The 27889-nt window shown below is 40.2% G+C and overlaps 1 protein-coding gene across 9 annotated transcripts in view; it reads left to right on the top strand.

Moving 5' to 3' along the window:
* Positions 1–27612, top strand: part of Strbp (spermatid perinuclear RNA binding protein) — a 134851-nt gene extending 107239 nt beyond the window's left edge. For 6 of the 9 annotated variants that reach the window (XM_059260201.1, XM_059260197.1, XM_059260199.1 and 3 more), the window contains 6 exons: positions 2669–2827; positions 7074–7208; positions 7605–7745; positions 16033–16156; positions 20602–20646; positions 23037–23490. In XM_059260201.1, the coding sequence (XP_059116184.1) occupies positions 2669–2827; positions 7074–7208; positions 7605–7745; positions 16033–16156; positions 20602–20646; positions 23037–23113 (681 nt within the window). In that variant the 3' untranslated portion in view covers positions 23114–23490. Of the gene's footprint in view, positions 1–2668; positions 2828–7073; positions 7209–7604; positions 7746–16032; positions 16157–20601; positions 20647–23036; positions 23491–26302; positions 26978–27335 lie in introns of those variants that run through there. The other 3 variants (XR_009378712.1, XM_059260203.1, XM_059260204.1) reach the window with 3 other exon arrangements.
* Positions 27613–27889: the final 277 nt, after the last annotated feature.

Below are 27889 nucleotides of genomic sequence, written 5' to 3'. Positions count from 1 at the left end.
CTGAGAACTCTTCACTTCTGACTTCTTTAGCCCATTCTAGTACTCTGAGAAGGTGTGTGATGGAGAATGACTTGAAGTTTCTTACTAGTCCTGTCCCTTGTCTGCCAAACCCTGCCTCTACCCTGGTGTGTCTGCATCACCACACCACCACCCACACTGAAACAAGGGCTTCATGTATGCCAGGCAAGAGCTCTACTTCAGATACCTTTTATTAGCTATTTTAAAGATTTATTTTTATATGTGTGTAAGTGTTTTGCCTTCATGTATGTATGTGTGCTGGTGTCCGTAGTGGTCAGAAAAAAGTGCTGGGTCTCCTGGAACTGGAGTTACAGGTGGTTGTGAACCATCACCTGGGTGTTGGAAACTTAACCCAGGTCCTCTGCAAGATCAGCCAGTGCTCTTAAGGGCTGAACGTCTCACCAGCCTGTTATTTAAAAATAGTTTTTAGAGCCAGGCAGTGGTGGCACATGCCTTTAATCCTAGCACTCAGGAGGCAGAGGCAGGGGGATCTCTATAAGTTCGAGGCCAACCTGGGCTACAGAGTGAGTTCCAGGAAAGGTGCAAAGCTACACAGAGAAACCCTGTCTCGAAAAACAAACAAACAAACAAACAACAACAACAACAACAACAAGTTATTAGGTATCTAATTATCTTGAAAGTGGATACTGTGTCCCTTAAGAGATAATACATCACTTTTATAAACTTTGTAAATGTCCTGAATTGTATTGCTGTCTTTACTTGGGCTAATAAATAAATGACTTAGGACAATCGAGAAGAGCAAAGCAGGAAGTGGTATTCAGTGATTAGCATTGAGGTTTTAGTTGTCTGTGTTAAACTGAGAAACATTCTCTCCCCTGATGTGATGCTGAGATTTTTTTTTTTTTTTTTTTTTTTAAAGATTTTATTTATTTATTATGTACACAGTAAGAGGGTGCCAGATCTCATTACAGATGGTTGTGAGCCACCATGTGGGTGCTGGGAATTGAACTCAGGACCTCTGGAAGAGCAGACGGTGCTCTTAACCTCTGAGCCATCTCTCCAGCCCGTGATGCTGAGATTTGAACCTAGGCCAGTGCCTGCATCCCAAGCCACATCCCTCTCTGTGCCTCTGTACTAGAGGAAAGAAGCCCTATTGTTGGTCAGTTCAACTTTGACCTATGGTGGGCATTATTAATGTTAGTTTTGTATTGATGGCTCTTGTCCAGGGTGAAATTTCTCAGGGAGAGCATTATTTTCAGAACTCAGTGGAGCAGGTGTTTTCTTTATGAAATATTGATGGATTAGCCAAGTGATGTTAGTATACTTAGTGCTGTCTGAGTACTTTTAGAACTTAAGATCTTAAAAGGGGTTTTTGACCTGATTGCCAAATAAACACAAGGAATTTATTTATGGTAAGAATGCAGATTCTCCATATAGGAATTGGATGAGTTAGTTTCCAATTCACTTTGTACAGAGTTTAGCTTAAGCCCCCTCTTTTTTTGGAGTATTACTGTTTTATCTATATTGGTAAAATCTTTTATAGAGATGCCATTTTCTGCGAAGAATTTTTTTTTTTTTGTAGTAACTTGGTTACTGTAACATCATTTTGAGTCACCTATTAAGTACAGTTGGTACAATGAAGAAGAAATAGGACATTGCTTATATATTCCAGCAACTGAAAGCTGATCTTTTAGACCCTACTCCTATATCATGGGCTTATTGCTTTAATTAAGGTTGAGAGAATAGCTTAGTGGTGAGCATGTATGTAGCCTGGCAAGGCCTTGGGTTTGATCCTTATCACTCTCTTTAATTTAAAAATAAAGTAAAAAAGGTTTAGTCAGTAACTCCTATTAACCTGCTTTGAAAGAAACTCAATAAGATTCTAGTGAATTCATTGTCATGTTTACTGTAAAAGTAGTGTGATCTAGAAGGAGAGGTCAAAGATGCTGTACATGTGCATGCACATACATACTTGCAACACAGGTCCACAAAGGTAGTATTGTGAAAGCTTTGTTTCAGAAAACTGAGAAACCCCAGGACATAAAGCTAGGAAGCCTTAAGAGAGATGCCTAAGAAACACAGCTGGCAATTGTGGCTCTACTGGTAAACCAGTTTGAAGGTAAAACACAAAACAAAACCAGCCAAATACAAACAGGACAAAGCAGTAACAAAAACAACTCTGGATTCTGTTCCTTGGCCAATTCCTCAATGATTGTCATAGAATTTGGAGGTCAGCTGATCCAGTCTTCCTGCTTTGCAGTTGGAGAGGTTGTAGAACAGAGGAGAGTGATAGGAGTAGATTTCAATGTCTCTTTGTTTTCTAATTTCATTTCCTTTTTTAAGTGCTGTTTTGCTGTCCCTCTCCCCCTTTTCCATTGGTTGAGCTTGACCATGCTGTATCTTTTCTTTATTGTTCTCCAAATTAAATGAGCTAGCAGTAACTTTAGGCTTGCATTTTTGAATCTTTGAGCTTGGTACTCGGAGGCAGCTCTCCCGTCTTCATGCAGTGCTACCCTGGTAGGTGGGATGGACTGAATTGAGGATTCACAGGTGTAGTGCCATCTTGTTCTTCACAGGTGTTTCCGGAAACTAAATGTTACAGATTCTAAGACTTTTTAATCTCAGAATTTCAGTTGTCCTTTTTGATCTTTGGTAAGTGAATAAATGTGTTTTAATGGGATTTGTACAGGTTTTACAGGCAATGGGATACCCAACAGGTTTTGATGCAGATATTGAATGTATGAGCTCCGATGAAAAATCAGATAATGAAAGCAAAAATGAAACAGTGTCTTCAAACTCAAGCAATAATACTGGAAATTCTACAACTGAGACCTCCAGTACCTTAGAGGTATACTTGTGTTCTTTTCTTCCTTGGAATAAAGTAGTGCGAGTGCTGTGGAAACCTTAGAGATGTGGAAAAGAACAGGTGTCTCATAGAGGAATATATTACTATAGTTTGAGTGGTAGTGGGTATCAATCTAAACCTTGTGGATATTAGGCAAGCACTCTACCACTGAGCCACAGCTGGAGCTCTCTGATTGCTTGTTTTGTTTATTTTTGAGACTGGGCTTCTAGTAGTCCAGGCTGGCCTCCACCAACTCCCTGTATAGCTAGGTTGACACTGAACTCGCTTCTACCTTCCAAGTGCTGGGATTACAGGAGTATTGCCACAACATCTGGCTCTTTTACCTTAATTGTGCCCAGATTTATTTCTGAATATACTTAGGAAGGCAGCCATGTTTCAACATAGCTTACATCTTAATTTTCTTTTATGAACTCAAAAAGCATCTGTCAACATACCTATGCAAAAAAAATAGATATACCCCAATTCAAGTAGCCTACTGGCCATAGAAGATAATTATAATGTATCAAGACTATCGGTACTAACTGAAGAACAAAAACCTAAAAGATCTAGTAGAGGAAACAGATTTTTTAAAGTGCATGCATGCTAAGCTGGGGCACATGAGGGTATGCATAAGTTCACCATTTAATTTGTGCATCCTTACAGGAGGGCGCAGACTGCCAACTGTGTGTTTCAGAATCGGAGTCAGTCCTAGACTGAACTAGTGATCCCAGATAATAGAATGGAATGAATCTAAGTACTGAGTATTTATAGTGCATTGGGAGGAGCTCCTGTTGGCTGCATTCTCTGCTGTGGGATGGTCTGTATGTTAAATGTGTTGCTGATTGGTCAATAAATAAATCACTGATTGGCCAGTGGCCAGGCAGGAAGTATAGGCGGGACTAACAGAGAGGAGAATTGAGAGAACAGGAAGCTGGGTGAGGGAGACACTGCCAGCCGCCACCATGACAAGCCGCATGTGAAGATGCCGGTAAGCCACGAGCCATGTGGCAAGGTATAGATTAATAGAAATGGATTAATTTAAGCTATAAGAACAGTTAGTAAGAAGCCTGCCACGGCCATACAGTTTGTAACCAATATAAGTCTCTGTGTTTACTTGGTTGGGTCTGAGTGGCTGTGGGACTGGCGAGTGAGAGAGATTTGCCCTGACCTTAGCCAGGGAGGAAAACTCTAGCTACAATTCTCTCTGAAGAACAGGCTTTGGAATAATAGCAGAAACTCACATTTATTTTATTTTATTTTATTTTATTTTTTAAAGAAAGGTGCTTATTGGGGGTGAGGAAGCACATATACATAGCAGACATAGAGCACACAGAGAAAAAGACTCTGCAAAGCAGAGGGAGGACTCAGAAAGCTGAGAAACCCAGTCTCTTCTCCAGGGACTTTAAAGCCTCTATAGAGTCTTCCTTCCCTAATTTAGGGTTAGTCAGAAGAAAGACAAGATGGTTGATTGGCCCAGGACTGTTGTGTGACATGTTCTGAGCAGGTCTTGAACTTGAGCCTGCCCATCACAGGGGGCTTGCTGGTGGGAGACAAAAGCCACCAAGGCCTTTGTTTTAAGCTGCCAGGCTTTTGTCTCAAGTCAAAAGCTGGCCATCTTGAAAATTTGCCATCTCTCTTGCCTAGCCATGGCCCCTCTCCCTGTCTGTCTGCCTAACAGGGAGTCTAACTCCTAGTCCTCATTACCCTTCCTTGGTGGGGAGAGTTTAAGGGGGACAACTCCTCTTAGCTTCTTCGAGCTGACAAAGGGTTGACAATGTGGGCAGCAGTCACAGTGTTTTAAAAGAGGGGTCATCTAATGGACTATGATAAAATTTAACTGATGGCAATGATCCAGAGCACAAGAAAGCTATTTGGTGATGGTATGTATCTTTGGAGCTTGTTGTGTGAGGTAGCATCTTGATGAGTTGGTCCTCAAAAGAAATCCCAAGATAGGTCTTAAAATGATACCAACTTCAGAAGTCTGAGATGAGCCCCCAGAGTGATACTGTCTAGGAGTCTTGGTTAAGTTTATTTTCTCTGCCAGTTAAAAGAGTAAAAAGTGGGTAGGAAAAATCTGTAGACAGCAGATAGCAGCAAAGAAATTTCAAGCCCAAAAGATAGAATGGCAGGCAGTTGAAGGAAGAAAGCATTTTATTGAGGATGAGGAAACACATACACACAGCAGACATGCAGAAAAAAAAAGACCTCCTGCAAATCAGGGGAGACTTGGAAAGCCAAAAAAAATATCCTAACGTTAAAAAAAAAAAAAACAAAAAACAAAAACAAAATCAACTTTCCTACCCTTAGTTTTAAGAATAAGTAATTGTTAAGGACTCAAGTCTGTAAATCCCTGTCAGTAACTTTAGCTTCAGGTGCTTCAAACACAGTGTCCAGAACCTGAAGATGCACCACTGCAGAAAGCAGAAAGATAGATTCATAGTAGGTGCTCCAGATAAACGCAATAATGTGAAATCTCAAAGGAAGAAGTAGTTGTTCCTGGCACATACACATACAGCCATGCAAATTTAGAATGCTGCAGCAAGAACAGTTCTGCATGAGGACTTTTGCCATCCCAGGAATAGGAGGAAGCAGGTATTCTGGCCTGAAAGAAGACAAGATGTCATGACCTGGAGTTGCAAGTACATGTCTGAGAAATGCCAAGTGTGCTGGTTGGTATGGAGAACACTGATGGAGCATAAAGTCTGAGGAGGACACTAGGTTCTCCTAAGTTGCTGAAGAGGGTAGGTAGGGAGTCTGTTAGCAGAGGATTGCTCCTTTACTGGTGGTAGTAAAGGACCACTTACTGTTTTGTTGACAGTGATATGTTTACCAGGACAAGGAAGAGCCTATAAATTATGAAGTCCAGGTGACTAGATTACAGAGAGAATTAGGAAAGAAAAGAGCAATGTGAGCTGCTCTCATAGCAGCTACACGAGTTTTGGTAGTGGGTACTGTTTACACTTTGTGGTAATCAAGTAGAGACCTCTTATTTCTTCATTTAATAAAGTTTAATTGATCAAAATTGGTGATTTGTGTGTGCTGGGGTGTGTGTATGTGGGGGGGGAGATAAAGCATATTTGTTTGCATAAAAAGGGTTTGGTAGTTTGGACCCATCCTTCTAATAAGGCTGTAATATATCCCCATCCCTATATTGCCATACTTCCCTTTGGCCTTTGACTTGCTAATTCTCCCTTTTCCCTTGATACCTACTCATGATTGGTCTGGCACTTATCCCTTTAAAGCCAGGTGTGCATGTCAATTTTAAGAAAACTGTCCCGATTGCCTTTAAAAATAATTTTTTGTGGATGGGTGTGGCAGTAGTTGGCTGTAATCTCAGCTCTTGGAAGGAATGAGAATATAAAACTCGAGTTCCACTGGGCAGTGGTGGCGCACACGTTTTATCCTAGCAGTCAGGAGGCTGAGGCAGGCAGATCTCTGAGTTCAAGGCCAGCCTGGTCTACAGAGTGAGTTCCAGTATAGCCAAAGCTATGCAGAGAAAACCTGTCTCAAAAACAAAAACAAAAACAAAAACAAAAAAACAAACCAAACCAAAACAAAACAACAAAAAGCATTGAGTTCTAGCTTGCTTGGAGTAGAGAATGAATTCAAAGGGAGATTTCACCTCAGCAGTACAAAACAGAGTATGGTCTATTCTCCCATGTTTTCACAGCAGGCACCTGCTCTGCAACACACACAGTTTTACAGTGATGAAACCAGGGAATGACTACTTGTATTGTTATTTTTAAACTTCAAAATCCATAGTTTATAGCCTATTGTTTTTACATTAGGTATCTTCAAATATATTTAGAGGGACTGAGAGGCATATAGAAACATTTGCCTCTCATATCCAAAATTGAGAGTTATTTCTTGCACATCTAAAGATGGAAACGGTGAACCTCAAGGCATCAAGCAAATTCTGGTTGTTGTATCTGCTTTGCTAGTTACCTACAGTCTCAGAACATGAACAGTTCAGTTCAGACCCTGGACTACTGTGGAGTGAGTAGCAAGGTTGCCTTGGGTTTTTCAATGAAGGCAGAACTGCTTCAAAGGCAGGCTGTTGAGATGACTACAGTAATTACCACTTTCATCACTTTTGATAATGTTTTGCCATGAGGGGACAAAGGTGATTCATTTTAGCCCTTAAATGTCTTCAAGTAGAATTAATGAGTTTACTTTGAGCATAATTATATTAAAAAGAAATTCAGTGTTCTGAAGTCTTGATTGAACCTCTATCTTCCCTGTCTCTTAGGTAAGAACTCAGGGTCCTATCCTCACAGCAAGTGGCAAAAACCCTGTAATGGAGCTCAATGAAAAGAGGAGAGGTCTCAAGTATGAACTCATCTCAGAGACTGGTGGAAGCCATGACAAGCGCTTTGTAATGGAGGTGTGTACCTAGATACATACCCACCTTATTTTTCATCTCACAGACATATTCTTGAACTGATAGTAGAAAGCATTTTAGCTTTATTATTTTAAGAACACTTTTTGACTTTCAGTATTATGATTGTTCTTAAAATTTTTCATTTTTTAGATTTGTTTATTTTACTTTATGTGTACTAATGTTTTGCTTGCATGTATGTATGTGTATCATCCCCTGAAACTGGAGTTACAGATGGTTGTGAGCCACATGTGAGTGCTAAGAATTGAACCCAGGTCCTCTGTAAGAGCATCAAGTGCTCTTAACCATTGAACTATTTCTCCAGCCCTATGATGTCTTTGAATTAAAACCACGTACAAGGAGTTGTCTAAGATAACTGTAAAGTGCTCTTTGTAATTTCAGGTAGAAGTAGATGGACAGAAATTTAGAGGTGCAGGTCCAAACAAGAAAGTGGCCAAGGCAAGTGCAGCACTAGCTGCCCTGGAGAAGCTGTTTTCTGGACCCAATGCAGCAAATAATAAGAAAAAGAAGATCATTCCTCAGGTATGAGTGAAGCAACCATTGTAATATTAAGTTAAATTTCCTGCTTATTTGCCATTTTACTGTCTCCTTTAGTCTTATTTTTTTTAAACCCACATTTGGGAATCAAGATAGGCAGATAGATCCCTGTGAATTCCAGGTCAGCCTGGTCTACATATGGAGTTCCAAACCAACCAGCGCTACATATTTATCTGTGTCTCTGAATGTATGTCACATGTGTGAGGGTGCCTACAAGCCCAGACTAGAGTGTGAGATCCCTTGAAGCTGACTGTAGTTGCAGGTGGTCAAGTCAGTGGTGAGGCACCAGAAGTAGATACTGGGAACCAAAGTCAGAGCAGTTAGCACTCTTTACCACTGAGCCATTACCCTACCCTCACCATATTTTTAATTGACATGTAAGCTAAGGGGTTTCATTATGACTTTTCTTTTTTGGTTTTTCGAGTCAGGGTTTCTCTGTGTGATCCTTGGCTGTCCTGGAAGTTTCCCTGGCCTCGAACTCAGGGATTCACCTCCCTCTGCCTCCTGAGTGCTGGGATTAAAGGCGTGTGCCACCACAGCATGGCTTCTTATGATATTTTTATACATGTTTGTCATGGTACTTTGTTCTCCCAACCCACTATCCTCTACCCTGTCCCAATCCCTTCTAACCCAATGCTGGTACTTTTCTCCTCCCAAATGGTCTTATTTTGTACATAATGATCTCTATTTCCACCCATTTTTTCTGGAAATAACCATAATTTCATCTTCTTTATAGCTAAATAAAAGTTCTCTCTCTCTCTCTCTCTCTCTCTCTCTCTCGTCTCTCTAGTGTGTGTGTGTGTGTGTGTGTGCATGTGCATGCGTGCTCACGCACACATCATATTTTCTTAATCCATTTATCTGTTCATGGACTTCTAGGCTGATTCTGTATCTTGACTATTGTAGATATTACAGCAATAGATATGGATATGCAATTATCTTTGTAGTGTAGACCTAGAATCCTTTGGGAGTATACTCAAAGGAGTGGTATAGCTGTGTTATACTATAGTTCTATTTTTAGTTTTTTGAGGAACCTTTGTATGATTTTTATAGTGGTTATCAAATTTACATTTCCACCAGCAGTGAATAAAGATTCTTCTTTTTAAAAAAATCCTTATTTTATGTCTATGGATATTTTCCTGCATGCACATATATGTGCACCATGTGTATGCCTGGTGCTATGCATCCTCTGGAACTGGAGTTAAAGACAGTCGTGAACTGGCACGTAGATGCTGGGAATTGAACCTGGGTCCTCTGGAAAGCAACCAGTTCTCCCAACCACTGAGCCATTTCTCTAGACCCCATGAATAAGGATCCTTAATGTACATCCTTGCTAGATTTTGTAGTTTCTATGTATGTTGTTAGGGTGGTGGGGCCATACAGGTGAGTGAATCTAATAAGGGCCTTGGACATGCTAAGCAAACACTTCACCATGTATCTATACTTCCAGCACTGTTTTCTCAACAATAGGCCTTCTGACTTGGGTGAGATTGAACCTTGGTGTAGTTATCTTTGTTTTTCTCTGATGTTTAAGGATATATTGAACATTATTTCAAACATTTATGGCCATTTATATTTTTCCTCTGAGAGCTGTATTCAATTCATTAGCCTATTTATTGAGTGATTTTGGAGTTCTTTACAAATTATCGATAATTCCCTGTCTGATGGCCAAGATTTCTCTATTATTCTGCACACTGTCTTTTTGTTTTTGGTCTTTTTTTTTTTTTTTTTTTTTTTTTTTTTTTTGTTGTTGTTGTTGTTGTTGGTATATTGAGACAGGGTTTCTCTGTGTAGCTTTGGTGCTTTTCCTGGAACTAGCTCTGTAGACCAGGCTGGCCTCAAACTCACAGCCATCCACCTGCCTCTGTCTCCCAAGTACTGGGATTAAAGGTGTGCGCCACCACTGCCTGGCTCCTGACTGTCGTATCTGTCATTTGATGGTGGTTTTCTTTGCTGTGTAGTGGAAGCAACTGCCTTTGTCGGTTCTTGAGTTTATCTCCAGTGCTTTTGGAATTCTTTCAGAAAGCCCTTGCCTGTGCCTGGATCTTCATATGTTTTCCCTTAGCACTTTTGTTTTTTGGTCTGAGTGAGAGACTGGGCCTTAGTTTCCTTCTTCTACATGTAGATATCCTTTGTCTTTGTGGATGAGGTGGTCTTTTTTCCAATGTGTGGTGTTTTGTTTTGTTTTGTTTTTTGTTTGTTTGTTTGTATTTTTTAAAGATTTATTTATTTATTATGTATACAGTGTTCTGTTTGCATGTATCCCTGCAGGCCAGAAGAGAAAGCCAGATCTCATTACAGATGGTTGTAAGCCACCATGTAGCTAGAGTTTTCCTGCCTGGCCCACAATCAGGACAAATCTCTCTCACTCGCCAGTCCCACAGCTGCTCAGACCCAACCAAGTAAACACAGAGACTTATATTGCTTACAAACTGTATGGCTGTACCAGGCTTCTTGCTAATTGTTCTTATATCTTAAATTAATCCATTTCTATAAATCTATACCTTGCCACGTGGCTTGTGGCTTACCGGCATCTTCACATGCTGTTTGTCATGGCAGCGGCTGGCAGTGTCTCTGACTCAGCCTTCCACCTCCCAGCTTTATTCTCCTCCTTATCCCGCCTATACTTCCTCCTGCCTGACTACTGGCCAATCAGTGTTTTATTTACTAACCAATCAGAGCAACACATTTGCCATACAGAACATCCCACAGCACACCATGTGCGTGCTGGGAATTGAACTCAGGTCCTCTGGAAGAGCAGCTAGTGCTCTTAACCTCTGAGCCATCTCTCCAGCCCCCAGTGTGTATTTTGACACCTTTGTCAAACAATAAGTGGCTGTAGCTGTGTGGACTTATTTCTAGATCTTCTAGTTTACTCCCTTGATCCGTGTGCTGGTTTGTGCTAGTTGCTGTTACTGTGGCTCTGTAGTGTAATTTGAGATGAGCTATTATGATGCTTCCAGTCTTAAAGTTCACTATAGAGATCGTTGGTCTCTCATTAGGTTTATTCCTGGTTATTTTGATTAGAAGCTGTTATGAATTTGGCAAGTTGGTTACTTTTATATATCAAAGTTAATTTTTATATTCTGCCACTTTGTTGAAAGTGTTTATTAGATTTAACTTTCTTGTGTGAAGTCTTTAGGATCTTTTAAGCATAAGATCTTATCATTTGCAAATGGGATAATTTGACTTCTTTTCTGCCCCCCACTTCTTATCTGATTGCTCTAAGTAGGACTTTGAGCACTATATTAAGTAACAATAGAAAAAATTGACACCCATCTCATTTATGATTTTTTTTTCACATTTAGTATAGTGTCAGCTATGTCTTTTTTTAAACGTTCATTTATTTGTTGCAGGAGGGAGGCATACATGTCAAGGCATGCATGTGAAGTTAGGACAACTTGTAGGAATTGGTTCTATTCTATACTATGTGTGCTTGAGGATAACTCAGTTCATCAGGATCAGTGGCAATTACCCTTACTTGCTAAGCCATTTCATTGGCCCTCTTGTGGAATTTTTATTTTTTATTTTTTTAATCATGAAGAGATGTTGAACTTTGTCAAAAAGCCTTTTTTGCATCTATTGAGATGACCCTGTGATTTCTGCCCTCAAATTTGCTTATGTGTTACTTAAGCTTTGTGAAATTGTTTATTCTTAATGTCTTGGCAGCTTTCTCTTTGGGATCGGTTATAAGTAATGCACATCAAGACACTACTTCTTTGTTCAGTGGGCTTTTTGGTTTCTGCCCATAATTTTATGGAGAGTGAAATCATTATTGGTACAGTGAGGAATGGAGGTATTTGGGCTTTGCGGTAAGAACATTTGTCCAGTTTAGGTCACTGCCTGCCTGCCTGCTGGAGCTTACTCTCTCCCAGTCTGTAGCTACTCATCCACTTTGTTATCACCCTGCCCTTATGTGTGGTGGTAGTTGTTGTTTATTTGTTTGAGGGGGAGGGGAGATACAGAGAGAGAGAGACAGAGAGAGACTCTCCTCTGTGGGCAGTATAAAACATGACTGTGTTGTCTGTATAGACTACTGCTTTGGGAATGGCAATGCCACTGGAGGCCTAGGATCTTTATAAGGTATTTGGGAAAGATGGCCCCTTGGTTACATGTATTAGCACGAGATTCTTCCATCCTTTCATTTTTGTATCACAAAGACATTTTTTTAAAACATATTTTATGTGTCAATTACATAATTCTGAGGGAAAAGAGAGAACGTGAGTAAAATATAAAATACATTGTCTTTCTCATAGTGAGTGCTGGTGGTGACACTAATGTCTGAGTATATATTACGTGATAGAAACAAATACGTTAAATGTTTAGACTAATGAAAGGAGCTTAGACAATTTGAACTTCAGTGAAACATATTTAGATTCTTTTACATATGGTAAATCCATTATAGGAGGGTAGAACACCATCACGTTTTACAGAGGAAGAAATTAAGAAACTTGTAGGTAGTTACATGATTAATAGATGAAGCTCCCTGTCAAAGGCACTGCGAGAAGAAGGGGGTTAGGGGAGGAGGATTAAGGAAAAGCAAAGTATGTATAAAATGTACATACACTGTACTTTGTTTGCTAATTAAAAGTGGTAATTATGTATATATATGACACAGTGCCATAGCCCTTAATCCCAGTACTCGGGAGGCATATGCAGATGGATCTCTTTGAGTTCAGGGCCAGCCTGTTGTACATAGTGAGTTTCAAAACGAACAAACCAAACCCCAAATTTGTCCCTCTTTTCCTTTTAAATGATGAAATAGGAAAAACAACTTTAATTTCCATGTGGATCCATAGGGAAAAAAAATCAATCTAAGAAATGTGCTCCAAGGGACAGCAGTACTCTTAGGTTGTACTTGCTATCTAGACAAGAAGGAAAGCCAGAGGGCTGTGGCATAACAGAGTTCCAGGTGTCGGGGAAGTTGCTGCTGCTGCTTTAATTCTGGGCATAGGCTGCCTCCATTTGGTGCTGAGAAAATTGCTGCCTAGGTACTAGTCTCCATTTGCTTCTCAGGATGTTATCAGTCCTGTACTCTGAAATTTAAGATAAACAGAGAGAGAGAGAGAGGACAACTGAGAAAATCATGGTAGTGATTGCATGTTCCTTCAGTTCCCCACTGTTAAATCTTTCTTGTATTTATTTCTTTCATTTAACTTTGCTGTGGGTAGGTGGTTGGATTCTTTGAGACTAGTTGTCACTCTGTAGTTCAGGCCAGTCTTTAATTTACAACCGTTCTGCCTCAGCCTTATAAGTGCTGGGATGGACACTCACCACCATACTCAGCTCCACTCTCTCTTAGATGTCACTGTTTATTTCCTTCATAACTACTTCCAGCTGGTGAGATAATGCAGGGATTGTGGAAGGAGACTGACAGTGAGAAACTTTCTCTTGCTTTTTCTGAGGATTATAGCAGATGCACATCCAGGCTGATAGGAACAGGGCATTATCAAGCTCTTTTTTCCTATGGTGTCAGCCTTAACAATAGTTGTAGTTACGTAAGATTGCTGGCACATGGCAAATGGCCTTTCCCCAGTGGTAGAGCTCCTCCCAGTTCACCACCATCTAACTCAGTTATAAGATAAGCAGGGCTGGCATGGTTTCCACAATCCACAGCCATCCTGTATGGTATAGGGTAGGTACCTGTTTTTAAAGAAACATTTTCTGGTTGAACTATGTAGACTTACAGTGATAACAGTGTTACACATCTGTGGATGAGTTTAACCCAGTATTTGGGGAACCCTGTGAGATTTCTTTAGTTTCTGAGTCCTATAGAAACAGTTGAGCATGTTATGCTGTCTTTGCAGCAGTGCCCCCTCCCCGTCCCCTGTCCCCCATCTTCTTTTCTATACTCAGCAATGCTATATGTTCTTTCATTAGAGCACATACTACTTTCCTTGGTTGTAAGTAGTTTTAGGGGTCTCCTGCTTCAAAAAAGAAGAGTAGGTAATTCTACCAGGTAGTAGAAAATGTGTTATCCTTGGTTTGGTATCTAACTTGAAACTGTTATACAGTGGGATTGGCTGCCTAAGTTTTCCAGGGCAGTCTGCTGATGTCTGAGGGAGGGAGGGTGAGGGTGCTCTCTTGCATATGCAGCAATGATCCTGATGATGGTCTTAAGAAACTTAGGGCCTAATGAGTCTGTAAATAGGTACAAAGTAAAAACAAAAGGGATTTTAATTCATGGTTAGTTAAGATGAGTCTTGTCTCTTGAATTGATATTTGAGGCTGTCTAGTTAGTAGCTGAGTAATTCAGGGGCCAGAGGGACATCTGTTAGTGGTGGCTTTTTTTTATTCAGGCGTAGCATCTTCTCCACAAACATTCTGAAATGGTAGGTGAGGGCTTCTCAGGTGACACTGACACAATTTCAGGGGTATATTTCATTAGGGTGGGGAAAGCATGATGACAGGAGGAGGAGGAGGAGGAGGAGGAGGAGGAGGAGGAGGAGGAGGAGGAGGAGGAGGAGGAGGAGGTGGGTGACTCATTATGCCCACAGTTAGGAAGCAGAGAGCAGGAATAGATGCCCTTTGAAACCAGGGCTTCTGCGGCAAAAGGCCAGAGACATTTTGTTGCGTGTTTCATCCATCTGGACATTTGTTTTGTATTCACTTAAATTTGTTTTATCAATTATGATAAACACTATTTAGAATTAAAGATTCAGAATATAAGCAGAGAAAAAAACAAAAGTAAAATTAATATTAAGTAAAATCTTTAAATTATAGAGGTATAAATGTACAAAATAAGGTTTTCTCAATTCTTTTAGTAAAAACAGGATCAATTATTTTTCTAGATTATGTAGAAAGATCATTGCCACCTTGATCAGTAAATTTTAGTATTTACAAAGCCTATATTCAGGGTCTGGAGCAATGGCTCAGTGGTTAAGAGAGCACTTGTTCTTGAGGACAACTTGGGTTTGGTTCCCAGCATCCACTTGGTGGCTCCAGGTCCAGGGGACTTGCCCTCTTTTGACCGCCACAGGTACCAGTCATGCATGTGATGTATACACAGACACAGACGGGCAAAGACGAAGCACTCTCATACACAAAATTAATCTTTAGCCTGGGTTAAAATATTAGTTAGATAATGAAGTTAGTGGTAACATAAATTAGATCTGTGTGGAGTCACTCTACAGTCAAATATGATTACTTTGAGCTCAACTGTGTCTTTTTTGAAAAATACCCATTCATTTTTAGAAACCATAAAATTAATGTGTTCAGTGTGCTTGATAGCCAGGAATCAATGTTTTGTGTATGGCTTGGCTAATTTCAGCCAAAAGAGAAATGGCTGTCTGTGTACATATCCATTCTATTTGGGAGGTTTCTTATGGCTGCTTAGAGCTAAGGTGTGGTTCTGAAGGAAGCCCCTGGCATTACCTGCTGTGGGCTTCTACCACAGGAGGGATCCAGTAGTTTCTAGCTGATACTTTGTGTGCACCCCTGCCCTCCTTCTGTCTAGTTTGAGTTTTTATTGCATTTTTGTACTGAAAAAGAAGCATATAGTATTTAACACTAGACACAGCTTGATTTTTCTGAAATGTTTCATTTGGGAAAAGGTGATATTTTAGGAGTCTCGTCATTTTTTTTCTTTTAGTGTTGATGTCTGTTTTATACCCACTGCTGCTTCTAATGTAAGAAAAACAAAGTAGGTCTCATCCTCATTTTACAGTTAATGGTGGAGATTGCCTGAGAGAGATGATGGGATGTCATCAGTGTTCCATGGCATTTGAAGCAGGTGGAGGTTTCAGGTGGTGTTTACTTAATGATTGGTACATGCAAACACAAGCAGAAGGAACAAACTCAAAGAAAGCCTAGGACCTCCTGAAGTGATAAGGGACTGGGACATCTTTGGTCTGCCTGTCTTAGACTGTTCTCTCTTTTTTTTTTTTTAAACCCCACTCAGGTTCACAGCTAACTCAAGGTAGTTTATTGCTGGAATATTTTCTACCTCTGGGTGGAAAATTCAGTGTTTTTAAACCAATGTGTCAGGTGTCTCTAATGACTTTGGGTGTAATTTGACCCAAATTTGTGTGTAGAAGGTTTTTCCTGGGTAACCTCCCCCCACCACCGCCCAGTGAGACATAGTCACTCAGTATTTTCATATGTTCAGCATGTTCTTCAGAATAGCTCATTAAGACAGATGTCATTTCTGTTTTGCAGATAGTCCACCGAGGAGTTCTACCTGTAGATGGCTTACTGTCTCACCTGAAGCTCCATAGCAAATGAGAGGCTGACAATTCTTTCAATGATGAAATTATTATTGTTGTTAATACAGGCAAAGGGTGTTGTGAATACGGCAGTATCTGCAGCAGTTCAGGCAGTTCGGGGCAGAGGAAGAGGAACTCTGACAAGGGGAGCGTTCGTGGGGGCCACAGCAGCTCCTGGCTACATAGCTCCAGGTTAGTGCCACTTGCTAAAGATCAAACACCTTTTTGATTCCAGGCCTGGAGAACAGCATTTCCTCATTCTCCAAAGTTGTTTGTGGTCTCTGGAAACACTGTACATGTGTAAGAGGAGTGTGTGTGTGTGTGTGTGTGTGTGTGTGTGTGTGTGTGTGTATCCCCCCCCAAAGGAAAAAAAAAGAATGTGCTGAGTAACTAGAGCCTTTCTGGAGGGAGAAGAGAGATAAGCGTGGATGACTTTGGATGAAGGAACATATTTTGATAGAGGAATCTAAAAGCTATTCTACAAACTATGGTGCTTGGACAGCAGAACAGGGTGTATTCTGTGGTGGATACCACAGTCATGCTTGGTTTACCAGAATTGCTATGGGGCTTCTTAATAGGGGTGTATCCTGGCTAAATTAGCACTTATGAAGTTCAGTATTTGAGAACAGTCAAAGAAATACAACACAAGGTGGTGGGGAGAGGAGAGGAGAGAGAGAGAGAGAGAGAGAGAGAGAGAGAGAGAGAGAGAGAGAGAGAGAGAGAGAGAGAGAGAGAGTGTGTGTGTGTGTGTGTGTGTGTGTGTGTGTGTGTGTGTGTGTGTGTGTGGCAGGTATTTCCATGTAAGTTACTTCACTTCTTACTCCTCAGTGTTTCCTCGGGTGGAAGTTAGTTTCCAGGCAGGGCAACCAGGTCTGGGTGGAACAAGCAGCGTAGTAAGGACTTTGATGCAGGTGTTAACATTCCCGAAGCTATTGGCCTTTTTAGTTTAGCCACATGGCTTGAGGGAGATCCAGAAAGCTGCCCACTATCAGCCTTCTGTTCAGATCTGTATGTTGTTTTAACATGTCCAGCTGGCTTGTTAAAGTGACATTCTTTGTGATGATGAAGCAGTGAAAATTTTCACTTGACAAGCCATTTGTATTTGTTGACCAAGATGAAATTTGTATGAATATTATGGCCTGTCTTTTTTTTCTTTTTCTTCCCTTTTTTTAAAGGGAATGTCCCTAAGAATTCCCTAGAATTACTTTATTGTGCATGTTGTTGCCATTTGGGAATTTTTATGAATGATGTGGCTTTGGAATTACAAGTTTACTCTGGTTGCATCCCTAGGGGATATGTCTTACAGAGTTCTCTTGCTTTGTAACACACCACAGATTTTACTGTTGTTGAGCTTATAGTGGGGAAGGAAAGTAACAAAAGTCAGCAAGTAACAAAACTTAAAACAGATGAGTCCGGGAGGATATGGGCATCATGTCGTGAGAATGTAACAGAGTATCTCGATCTAGTCTAGTGGGTCCTCGAAGGCTTCCCTGAAGAATTGACACTGGAATGGAGTGTGGAGAGTGAGCAGGCTGCTGGGATGGAAGAGCAAATTCCATGTGCAGAAACTCCATACTGTTGTAGGCTTTCTGTGTAGAGAAGTGAGGCTCGTTTGCAGGCAGAAGTTTGTGTGCTGTCATAGTTTCTGGAAATTTTCCTAAAATGCAGAGAGCCTTGAAAAAGTGTTTTGTACAGTTTTGGCTTCTCCTATGTGACTTAAATTCTGAATGGGTACTTTAAACTACTGGTTAGTGAGGCTAAAATTGCTTTTTATTACACCAATCACAGTGATACATTTTCACACAGTGTACAAATATCCCATAACAGTGGGAAGAGCTTGGGGTGGGGCGGAAATGTGAGTTAAAGTTGATGAGTTACCCAGTCCTGGAGTCCATGGCTTGGATTTTGTTTTAGAATCTTAAGTACAGTGGAAAGTCATCAAGGGTTTTAAGGAGAGATGGGCAAAATTATATGTTATTTGTAAATATTACTCATTCTGTAGGGTAAAGAGGGGATGCAAGGACAGACATGGGCATAATGGCACAAGCTTGAAGGCTGTTGTAGATGTGTACAATAGACTATGGAAACCAGTAGATGCGGGGAGGGTAGATGGGTGACAAGATGTGAACAGACTACAGGAAGCAACATTGTTCATAGGTGGAGTAAATTAGACTGAATTGTGAAGTTTCGAGAGTACTGCCAAGGTTTTTAGCTTGATGAACTAGGGGAGCAGTTGTGCTATTTCATGGGATGAAGATTACGAAAATAGGAGTGAAAGGAACTGCGGACATGTACTTTGATTCATTTTGTGTCCAACATTAAGATACCTTTCTGTGAGCCTCACTTTCTTTATTGAAAATTAATAGTCTTAGCCTTATTCAGTAATGGGTATTTATTGAGATAAGTCTGTTTTTTGATGGCATGTTCTTTTGGGTCTCAGTCTGGTAATGTCTGTCATTGCCAGATCTTATGTCATTTGCTTCCTACCCGAGGGTATGTAGCTGCGTTTAGTACAGTGATGCTGAGAGGGACTGCGTGTGTTTCCTGGCTGCCAGCTCTTCTGTCTTAAGCCATTGCTTTGACCTCTATACAAGGCTTGTCTCCTGAAGCTTGTAAAAACAACACAAGCCAGTTGTTTTTTGTGTGTGGGGGCAAGAAAGGGTTAAGGTTAACTTGGATCTTGATGTGTGTCTGTCACTTGTGGAGTGTCTTATGTCCACAGGGATGGCATAGGTGTTTTTACATGTACTTTAACTTCCCTGACCACTGAGCTGCTATGCGGAGCATGGATGCTCAGAGAGTCTTCATGTAACTCAGCCATCTTGCTAGTTAAAGGTCAGGGTTAGAATCCTGGTGGCCTGATTACTGGCCAACTTAACTAGTTGTAGTTTCAACTCTTTCAATAAAACCTTTGACATTGTAGCTTATGGAGCTAGCACTCATTTCCTGGAATACATTTATGAAATATGAAAATACAAACTTTTAAAACCGTTTATTTTTATTTTGACCTTGGCTACTCTTGCTTTTCCTTATATTTATCTTAGCTGTGTTGTGTCCTCTTGAAATTTACAGTTAGTGAGTATGGTGACTGTACTGTTCCTATTTTAACTGCAGAGTGATGTGGCACCTGTCTGCATGTACTTTAGTGCTTTATAAAAACTGAGCAAAGGGCTTTTGCTCCAGTTAGCACTCAGGGTCAGATGGGGCAGGAATAGACGTTTGATTGAGCATAGTGCAATATTGGGAAGCTATAACATCATGGGTTGGACAGTAGAGGGGATATCAGTCCTGGGGAGCTGATATTTGATGCTGGTCTCAAGGATAAATCATTTTGAGCAGCATAAGCATAAGCAGAAGCAGTTCTAGAACAGTTGTGACTTGATATGATATGATAGAAAAAAAAATCTAGATTCGAGTAAGGCTTTATATAGCATTCATGTTGTGTTGTGCCTTAAGACAGGGTCTCTCTTTAGCCCTGGCTGGCCTGGAACTTGCGAAGTTATAGAACTTGAACTTACAGAGTTCTATAACTTGTCTCTGCCTTTCAACTCTGAGATTAAAGGTGTGGGCCACTATGCCCAGCCTGCTTTGTTTTTTGTATTTAAAGACAGGATGCCCTGAAACCTTACTGTATGAATCCTAGACCTGCCTCAGCATCTGTGGTGCTGGGATTACTAGTGTGCACAAACATGATGGGACTTTGTCATAGTTAGAGACCAATTAAAATGTGTCCCCTGGGACTTGGCCAAACCATTGCCTATTTATATGCTTTTGAATTTTTTTTTCCTGAAAGATGAGAAATTACAGTTTTTATTAAAATGGTGTATCTAAACCTTACAGCAACACCATAAAGAAGCTTGGATTTTCCCACTTAAAAGATGGGAGTATGGCAAAATACGTGCTCTTTGCTTAAGGATATGCGAGCAGTTAATGCCAGAATTAACTTGTTCAGAAACAGTTGTGTTCTTAGTAGTACTTTTTGCTTACTACGATCAATTTTTTTTTCCATAGGCAAGAGACACTAATGTATCAAGTTACCAACTTTTACATCGAGACTTTGAGTTGGGGCTTGGCATTCAGATACTGTTAAGTTGTGGACCTTGCCACTGGGCTCATGACCTGACCCAAACATGCTCTTTAGTGGCATTTGAGGCTGCAGCATGTTCTGTCACTTTTTTTCTGAAAGGAACTATGGAAAGTTCCTTGTTCCATCTTTGAGAAATTGGTAATTGCGGTGGTTCTAAGTATTATTTTGGTTAATAAATGTTGTTCTGCTAGGTTTAGGTGATAGAAAGCTACAATTTGATCTCTGCCACTTTAGTGGAGTATACAGACAAGTAGATAAATTGGAGAACAGTATAGAAGTGCAGATGGAGGGAGTGGGAGAGAGGAGAAGGGGAGGAACAAAAGAAAGGGGAGAGAGGGGAGAGAGAACAGAAATGAACAGAACAAGAGAGGAGGAGGAGGAGGATGTTAGGGTAAGTTAAGGAGATCTCTATAGATCACAGTGTGAGGCTTCTGTATCTGAGCAGAGCTAGGAAGTAGCTGGACTCCTCTGTAGGGGTGCTGCTGGCCTTCTAGAGTCTGGGGTGCTCCAGTTAGGCCTGGACTGATGGCTCTCTTCTTCTTTGCACCAGGTTATGGAACACCGTATGGTTACAGCACAGCTGCCCCTGCATATGGTATGTACACCTTCTTACTGATTGCTCTTCTTAGCACATCTGTCACAGCAACCCAGAACATAGTTTGTGACCAGGGGTTTCCATAAACAAGTCGGAGGATCTCAGATCTACTCATTCTGGTGACCCAACTTAAATTTCCTCAAATGCCACAACCTTGTGGTTCTTGGTTTGGTTGAAGTTGCTCTTCTCTCTGCTTTGCCTGATTGGAGAACTGCTTGTTCTTATTGCCTGTTTCTGACCATATGGAAATTAAATATTCGAAGTAATTCTTCTTATAGCAAAACTATACTCCATTCAAAGGCTACTGAAGGGCCACACCAGTTTTTAGCCTGACCACCTGCCAGTTACATGGCCACATTGTTAGTTTCTGTATGGAATTTTATGAATGTGGGTGATTTGAGTCAAGAGAATGAAGCCATCACTTCAAATTTGTACCCATTAGTCTTTGCCATACATTTTGTTTTGGGAATGGATAGGTGTCATTGGTCCCACAGAGAGGATAGGGTTTATTGTCAATGTTAACTGTTCCTTCTCCAGAAGTCAGTAGCTGATGCTAGAAAATCCTAGGCTTGTCCCTTCTTTCCTTTTCAAAATAAAAAAATAGCAGCAGATATATGAATGAACCCTAATGGCCCTTTGGATAACTTTTGAATGAGGTTTATGTGGCAATGGAGGCAGTAGGTTTGGAGTCAGTGATATGCTCTTAGACATCTTTTGTAACTCAGGTGCTGTATGTTACAGAATCAGCCACCATCTACAGGATGCTTGTCAATGAGAGAAGAGAGCAAAAGAGTGTGTATGAGTGAGTGAGTGAGTGAGTGTGTGTGTGTGTGTGTGTGTGTGTGTGTGTGTCCACACAGCCCCAAACCAGGCATGCATGCACATGGAAAGCAAAGGTCCTCCATGCATCGCTATTCATGGCATGAATCCTCTACTTGAGCTCCGACCTTCACCTTGTGCCTTTTCTCTTCACACATCAGCTTTACCATTTTTGTTTTGATGACAATTATAGGTCCTTAGACATTCAAAGTGTAGAGTTTGAATAGTTTAGCATGGGTCAAACGCATGTAGGAAGTTTTGTTTGGGCAAAGTGCAGATCCTAGACTTAAGTACTTTGCCTGGTTGTTTCCTCTAGTACATTCATATGGCTCAGTCTTCCCCATATACTGAACTACAGCAATCCCAGATATGGGATTTGGGGACTAGTCCAAGAATATGTTTTGACCTACAGTTCTTTCTGAATTCAGACTGTCGGATTGTTTTCAGTTTGACCATTGACGTTTACCCTTTCTCTATCTTTTGAATGTCCCGAACACCTCATCCTTCCGGAATGGGGTCAGTCGTTAACCCAGACACAGCACATTTGACTTACTCGCTCTGCCTATGCCTTTTGTGAGCTTCTGCTCTGAGTCTGTGTGTCAGTCACATAATAATACGATGATTATAGTAAAGCGTTGCTAAAGACTTTTTCTTTAAAAAAAATTGATTTTTAGACTCTTCAGTTACATCCATGTTTTTCCTCAGTCTTTTTAATTTTTCTTTCCTGGTCCATTCTTAACATTCTTCACCCTGTGGCCTCTGAGCCTCAGTGGGCTCCTCTCTTTCATGTGCCATATAACTGACTTCCAAAGCTGGTGTAATTTGATGCCCCATTTTTCACATAAAAGATTTGGTTTTTAAATGTTACTGTGATGCAAATCTACTAAAACAATGCTTTATTTTGGCTGTAAGGTAAATATGTCTTTTGGCCTTTGTAAAGCTGTTGCATGTGGGGTTATCTCCCTCTGATCATCTGGTGCTCTTGAATACCTGCTGTTGCTGCTTTGTGATTTCTCCTAGGTTAAACATCAGTATAAAGACAGGGGCAGATTTCAAATCCTTCTTAGTGTGCAGGAGTTTGTGAGGCCACAAGAACGTATTAATTACAAATTAAGAAAACAATATTAATCTTTCCAGATTTGCCATGTCAACATTAGTGGTAGCCCATGAGAAAATAAACAGCTGGTCAGTAGCTCTGGTTGGAGCTGTCTTTCCTGGAAGTTGAGGCCCGCACAGAAAGCCTTATATCTTGACATATTTCTCCTTAATATGTCATGTGCCATATGCATTTCCAGAGTCACTTTAGGACAACAGTGTTAATCACCAGCATTGATTTTGATCTTTAGAATTTGTGCCTGCTCACTCAGATGTCATTTCTGAGTGTCATTCTGTGATACGGGCATTTTTATAAGATAGAAGAGCAATTGATTTGTGAGGGATTTGTGGGCCTCTTCCAAAATGGTATTTATAAAATGGACTGACTAATCTGGAAATGGTTAATGATAATTATTGTAAGAACTTTTTTAACCTGAAATTTTTATTGGAGTCCTCTCCGTTTCTTTTCTCTGTAGGTTTGCCCAAGAGAATGGTTCTGTTACCCGTTATGAAATTCCCAACATATCCTGTTCCCCACTACTCATTCTTTTAGCAAATGACAGAAGCTCATTCCTATTGAACAACAGTACAGTACAATGCAGAATGTTAGAGAAAAAGCCTTTTTATCCTGCTTTCTTTGAACACATACTTGATCAAAATTATTTGTAAAGAACATCTTTCCTACTTTTTGATTTTAACAAATGCAAATTCAGTTCTCTAAAACTTGAAAATAGACAAAAAGAAACCAGTTCTGTGAAACGGTACCTCATTCCTGGAAATAATTTATACCAGCCCCTTTGTTGTAGGGAAGTAAGTCTAGCAGCTCAAAGTTGACGTTCTCAGAGAGTATCAGATTATGTCAAGTTAAATTTGTGAAGGATGTATAGAGTCTCAACACTGATCACAAATAAACTGCTTTGTTGTAACACAGAGTACTGCCTGGTTCCTGATGCAGCCACTGAGTCGTAGCTGATTGATGTGCTTGCCCCAGGGCTCTTTAATTTGGGCTGTAGTTATTTTTTTTTCCAAATACAGTAGAAACTTTTCATTTAAACCTTAACTTTGTAAATAATGAAGTGTGTAATTAAAGCCAATAAAATATGGGTTTGAATAATGTTAGTTTATTATTTTTGATATGTTTTGGTATCAGATTTCAAGGAATTGCAAACTAATATTAACTTAGCCCTAGAAACCCATTCACTTGTAAGCAAGCTGCTAAAACAAAGCAGAGATGATTGTTAGCCTGACTCAGTCTACTTACTTTGTAAGCTCTTTGTACTCCAGTTGTACAAGAGCATTCCCATGATAAGGTTACATTCTGTTATCCCAGCATTGCTTTTTAAAATGATGGCAGCACCCAAAGATGGGGAAGGAGGATTGTGATTACTTTAGTTTACGAATTTCCAAGTTAAAAAAAAATAAATTAATCACTCACCCTCTTTTGTTCTTGTGGCCTTCTTCACTCTGTAAGACTCTTTCACTCCTTGACTTTTTCATGAAGATAGACGATTAGCAGTTTCCTGGGATTCCTTGAAGGGTCTCCTTTCCTCTTCAATGATATCAGAATCTAAAGCAGCAACAGGATCCCCATAAAAACTCGCTCTCCGATTGTCCCAGTTCTTGTTGAGTGCTGCTGTGAAAAGTGACAGGTTTCAGCCATGGGTCAGCATTTACTTTTCAGACACCTGGTTACACTGGTGGAAACTGAGTCAGTAACATTGTGCTGTTCTGTGAAGGGTGCAGACCCAAGTCTTCACTTGCATTCTCACCTTGTTTGGAAAGCTGATGATGTTACTAGAAGGTAATGGTTTCATTAAGGTATTCACCCCCATTCAGGTAGTCCTCTGCAGATATGTATAAGTCACCGTGTCTTAAAAATGACTCAGTAGGAAATAACTACTTCTCTGTTCAATTCCTTTTCAAAACCAAGCAGTGCCCATCACTTTAAGTGGTCTTTACTAACTTACATGTCAGGCTCCTTTGGTAGCAAAGGGGAGAAGATGGGCATGGAGGCACAAGTGCAGCATCACTGCTCAGATGTATAGTGCACAATCATTTGTTGTTGACTCTGTGTTTCTGCTAGTGGTGGGTGATACTTTAATAAAACCTTGTCACTTGCTGGAAATAGCTTGAACTTGTCCTTCTCATCATGTGTGTTAGTGGCAAGACATAATCGAGCAGGGCCCTCTCAGCTGGGAGTTCTCATGTTCGTTGATTTGTTTTGCTGACCTATGGATGAAACAGAGCCATCACTGAGAAGAAAAAGCATGGCTGCTAGTGTCCAGTTTTTATTAATTAAATATTTATAGTGGTCCTCTGTTTTTGAAACACTATTAATTGGCAGTTGCAGTTGTATTGTTATTTGAAATTGATCATCAAATTTGGACTCTAGGCTGGAATCTCTCTGGAGATTTCTCTTGAGAAAATACTTTTGCAGTCTCTGACTCTGCTTCATAACTCACCCCCTCTCTGATGGAGGAGGGAGCTGTGCTGTTCTCCAACATGATGGCCGTCATTTCAAATGGTTCCTACCAAGTCTTCCCCCTTTCTTCTTAATTTTGTTGTTTGTTGGAAGTTACTAACCATGTTGTAAACCTGCCGAGTTGCTGCAAACTTTTACATTTCTCTGCTTTACTTAAAACAATGGAGCTGTCAACCCTATGTTAGAAGTGGTAACCATGCAAGTTCAGCTGTTTAAATCTGTAATGAATTAAGTGTCCTCCCACCTTTTGCCCTTCCTACCCTTCATTTTGTAATGAAAATTCCACTTACAGCTGAAAGAGCAGAGAAATATAAATGAAGCTCTTAGCTTCGTCCAATTGTGTGAAATTAACATAAAGCTCTGCTTCTCTGCTCTTTTCTCCACTGTAGGTGGTTTTTTCATTGACAGCCCCTATTGCCAGCCTCTGAGCGTCGCACCATTTATTATTCACTTGGGCCCTCAAGATTTCTTCTCTGACTTCTAGAACCATCAGGTTGTCTGGCTTGAATGGCAATTTCTATATCTCGGTCTTAAGAGCAATGTGACCCCTGAGGCTTTCCAGCTTTCAGATCCACCACTCTAACCCTTTTTGAAAACAATGACTGAGAATTTTAAAGAAGAGCAATACTTTGTCCAAAGCCACAATGTCTGTTTTAAAGCTCTCCTTTTGGAAACGTAGCAATATCTAGATGTAATCCTTTTGGTGTAGCTCTGGTCAGGGCGTTTACAAATTAATGTAGAACTTAAGAATCTGTGTGTGAACTATGCTATCCTTTGACACTTTTTAGTCATTTGTAGCACATAATTCAAGCACTTACATTTTTGACTGTCCAGCTAGCAGTATTATAATTTATCTGAGACAGATGTCCTCCCTAAGCCATATCTCTTGGTGGGGGCCGGCGCTTCACCAGAGGTGTGGCTGGCAACCTGTGTCCCTTAAGGCTGCAGGAGTGCCCCATCTCTTGTGCCCATAATGGTTCCATAGATTTCCAACATACCTCATGCCGATGAGGTTTGGTGCATAGTATGGCGAAGTAAGGGGTTGGGTTTATGTAGCTCCTGATGTTGTTTGTAATAATCTCAAATTGTTAACCTTGGGAATGAAATACTGATCATGCTTGGATTAGCCTTTTCTTTTAAAAAAAAAAAATTGGGTGAATGTTTGAAATTCATGCATCAGTCACCATAATTAATTGAAGAGCTGGGAATACCTCGTTAATATATTTTTAAAACTGGTGTTGGACCCTCTGTGTATTTCAGGTTAATACTTTTAAGCAGTTTTCAGCACGTTTATCTCACTTTATTCTCGTTCTCCTCGGACCTCCGTAGCCATATCACTTGTATAAGATAGGCTGAGATATAGTGACTGTAAGCTGTGATCTCAGTTCACAAAGGTAAGCTCTTTTATTTTCTGATTAAAGAAAAAACAATAACCAATTAACACAACCTGCATATATGACAATCATATGATGTATTTGATCTCTTAGGTCTTATGTCACTGCATTAACTTTAAATTTTTATGGTCTAAATGTAAAATAGTAATTTTCAGTATTTGTTTTAATACTCTTGTAAATGCTTTTTATTCAAGAGAAACATTTCACATTCACTGAGTCAAGTGTATGTGGGTAGAAATTTAGGATATAATGTCTATGTAAATTATACATACAGAAGCACTTGTTGGAATATAATAATTCAGTGGTAGGAACACTTTAAGAAGAATTAAAATGAAAGGGCACTCTGTTGGCCAAGAAGCTGGGATATCAGAAGCAGTAACATTGGTAACAGTGCCGTAGGATTCATGTGCGCACTTGCAACACAGGCTGAGGGTATAAGTGCCAATCTCTCAAGAAGAGAACCTTCTCTGACCTGTGTTGCATGCCCCAATACAGCAACAGCAAGAAGCCATTTAAAAAAAAAAAAAAAAGCAATAGAAAAGTTAAAAAAACAAAACTATTAACTGTGGGAAATATGTGCAATTGGTTGAGTTTAGCTAATTATTTGCAGAATCAACTTGAGCAAGACTCAGAAAGGTGATACTGAGTCCACAGAAACCAAATCGACTTAAGGAATCTGTTTTTTCCAGGTTAGGTAGCTAGAATATTTCTCATTGTAGTCAGTCATCAAAAGTTCATTTAAATGGTGTGAGGGTTAGGCCAGATACTTTAATAAGGATTTGCTTCCTTTAGTATACCCCATAAATACACCTCATTATAGTAGATGTTCTGTGCTAAAGCTGTATTTATATAGATAGATATATAAAAATAAAATTTATGTTTTACATTTCTTTCTGTAGCAATTTCTATTCACTTCTAGCATTAAGGTTGCTGGGACAACTTTGTACCCATACAGAACCTGCAGTTTATGAGGTTGGCTTCTGTTAAAGGCTGAACAAGGCAGAGCAGTACAGTGCAGTCCTGTGCCTGCTGATGCCAAGTCCTTTTCTGGGACCCTGAGAAAGAGGCCCTGACCAGTGGGAGCGTCTGGAGTCTGAAAGTTCCCTTGCTGGTAGAATTGGCCTTGCTGTAAATAAATGCCCTACTTTGGGAGGTAGTGTATTAACAGTGGCAAAAGTTACTAATTTATTTAGTAGTTTAATTATAAAATACTGAATATTGTAGGCTTTCTAACACCACAAAATTGATGTTACTTGAAGATTTCTTCAAGTAGCGTGTTTCCTCGGCACTTTTGAGGAGCTGAAATCTGCTCTGATTGCACTCCTCATGCTCTGTCCAAATGTACAGTCAGAAAGTGGGATGCCCAGCACACACTGCAGCCCTGCTTGGCAGCTGTCTCTGTAGTCCTGCCAAGAACACAGTGGGCAATGTAAACACTGACTGCATTCTTTCA

Source organism: Peromyscus eremicus, chromosome 4, assembly GCF_949786415.1.
Source record: "Peromyscus eremicus chromosome 4, PerEre_H2_v1, whole genome shotgun sequence".
NCBI classification, from domain to species: domain Eukaryota; kingdom Metazoa; phylum Chordata; class Mammalia; order Rodentia; family Cricetidae; genus Peromyscus; species Peromyscus eremicus.
This window is presented reverse-complemented; position numbering and strand designations above follow the sequence as displayed.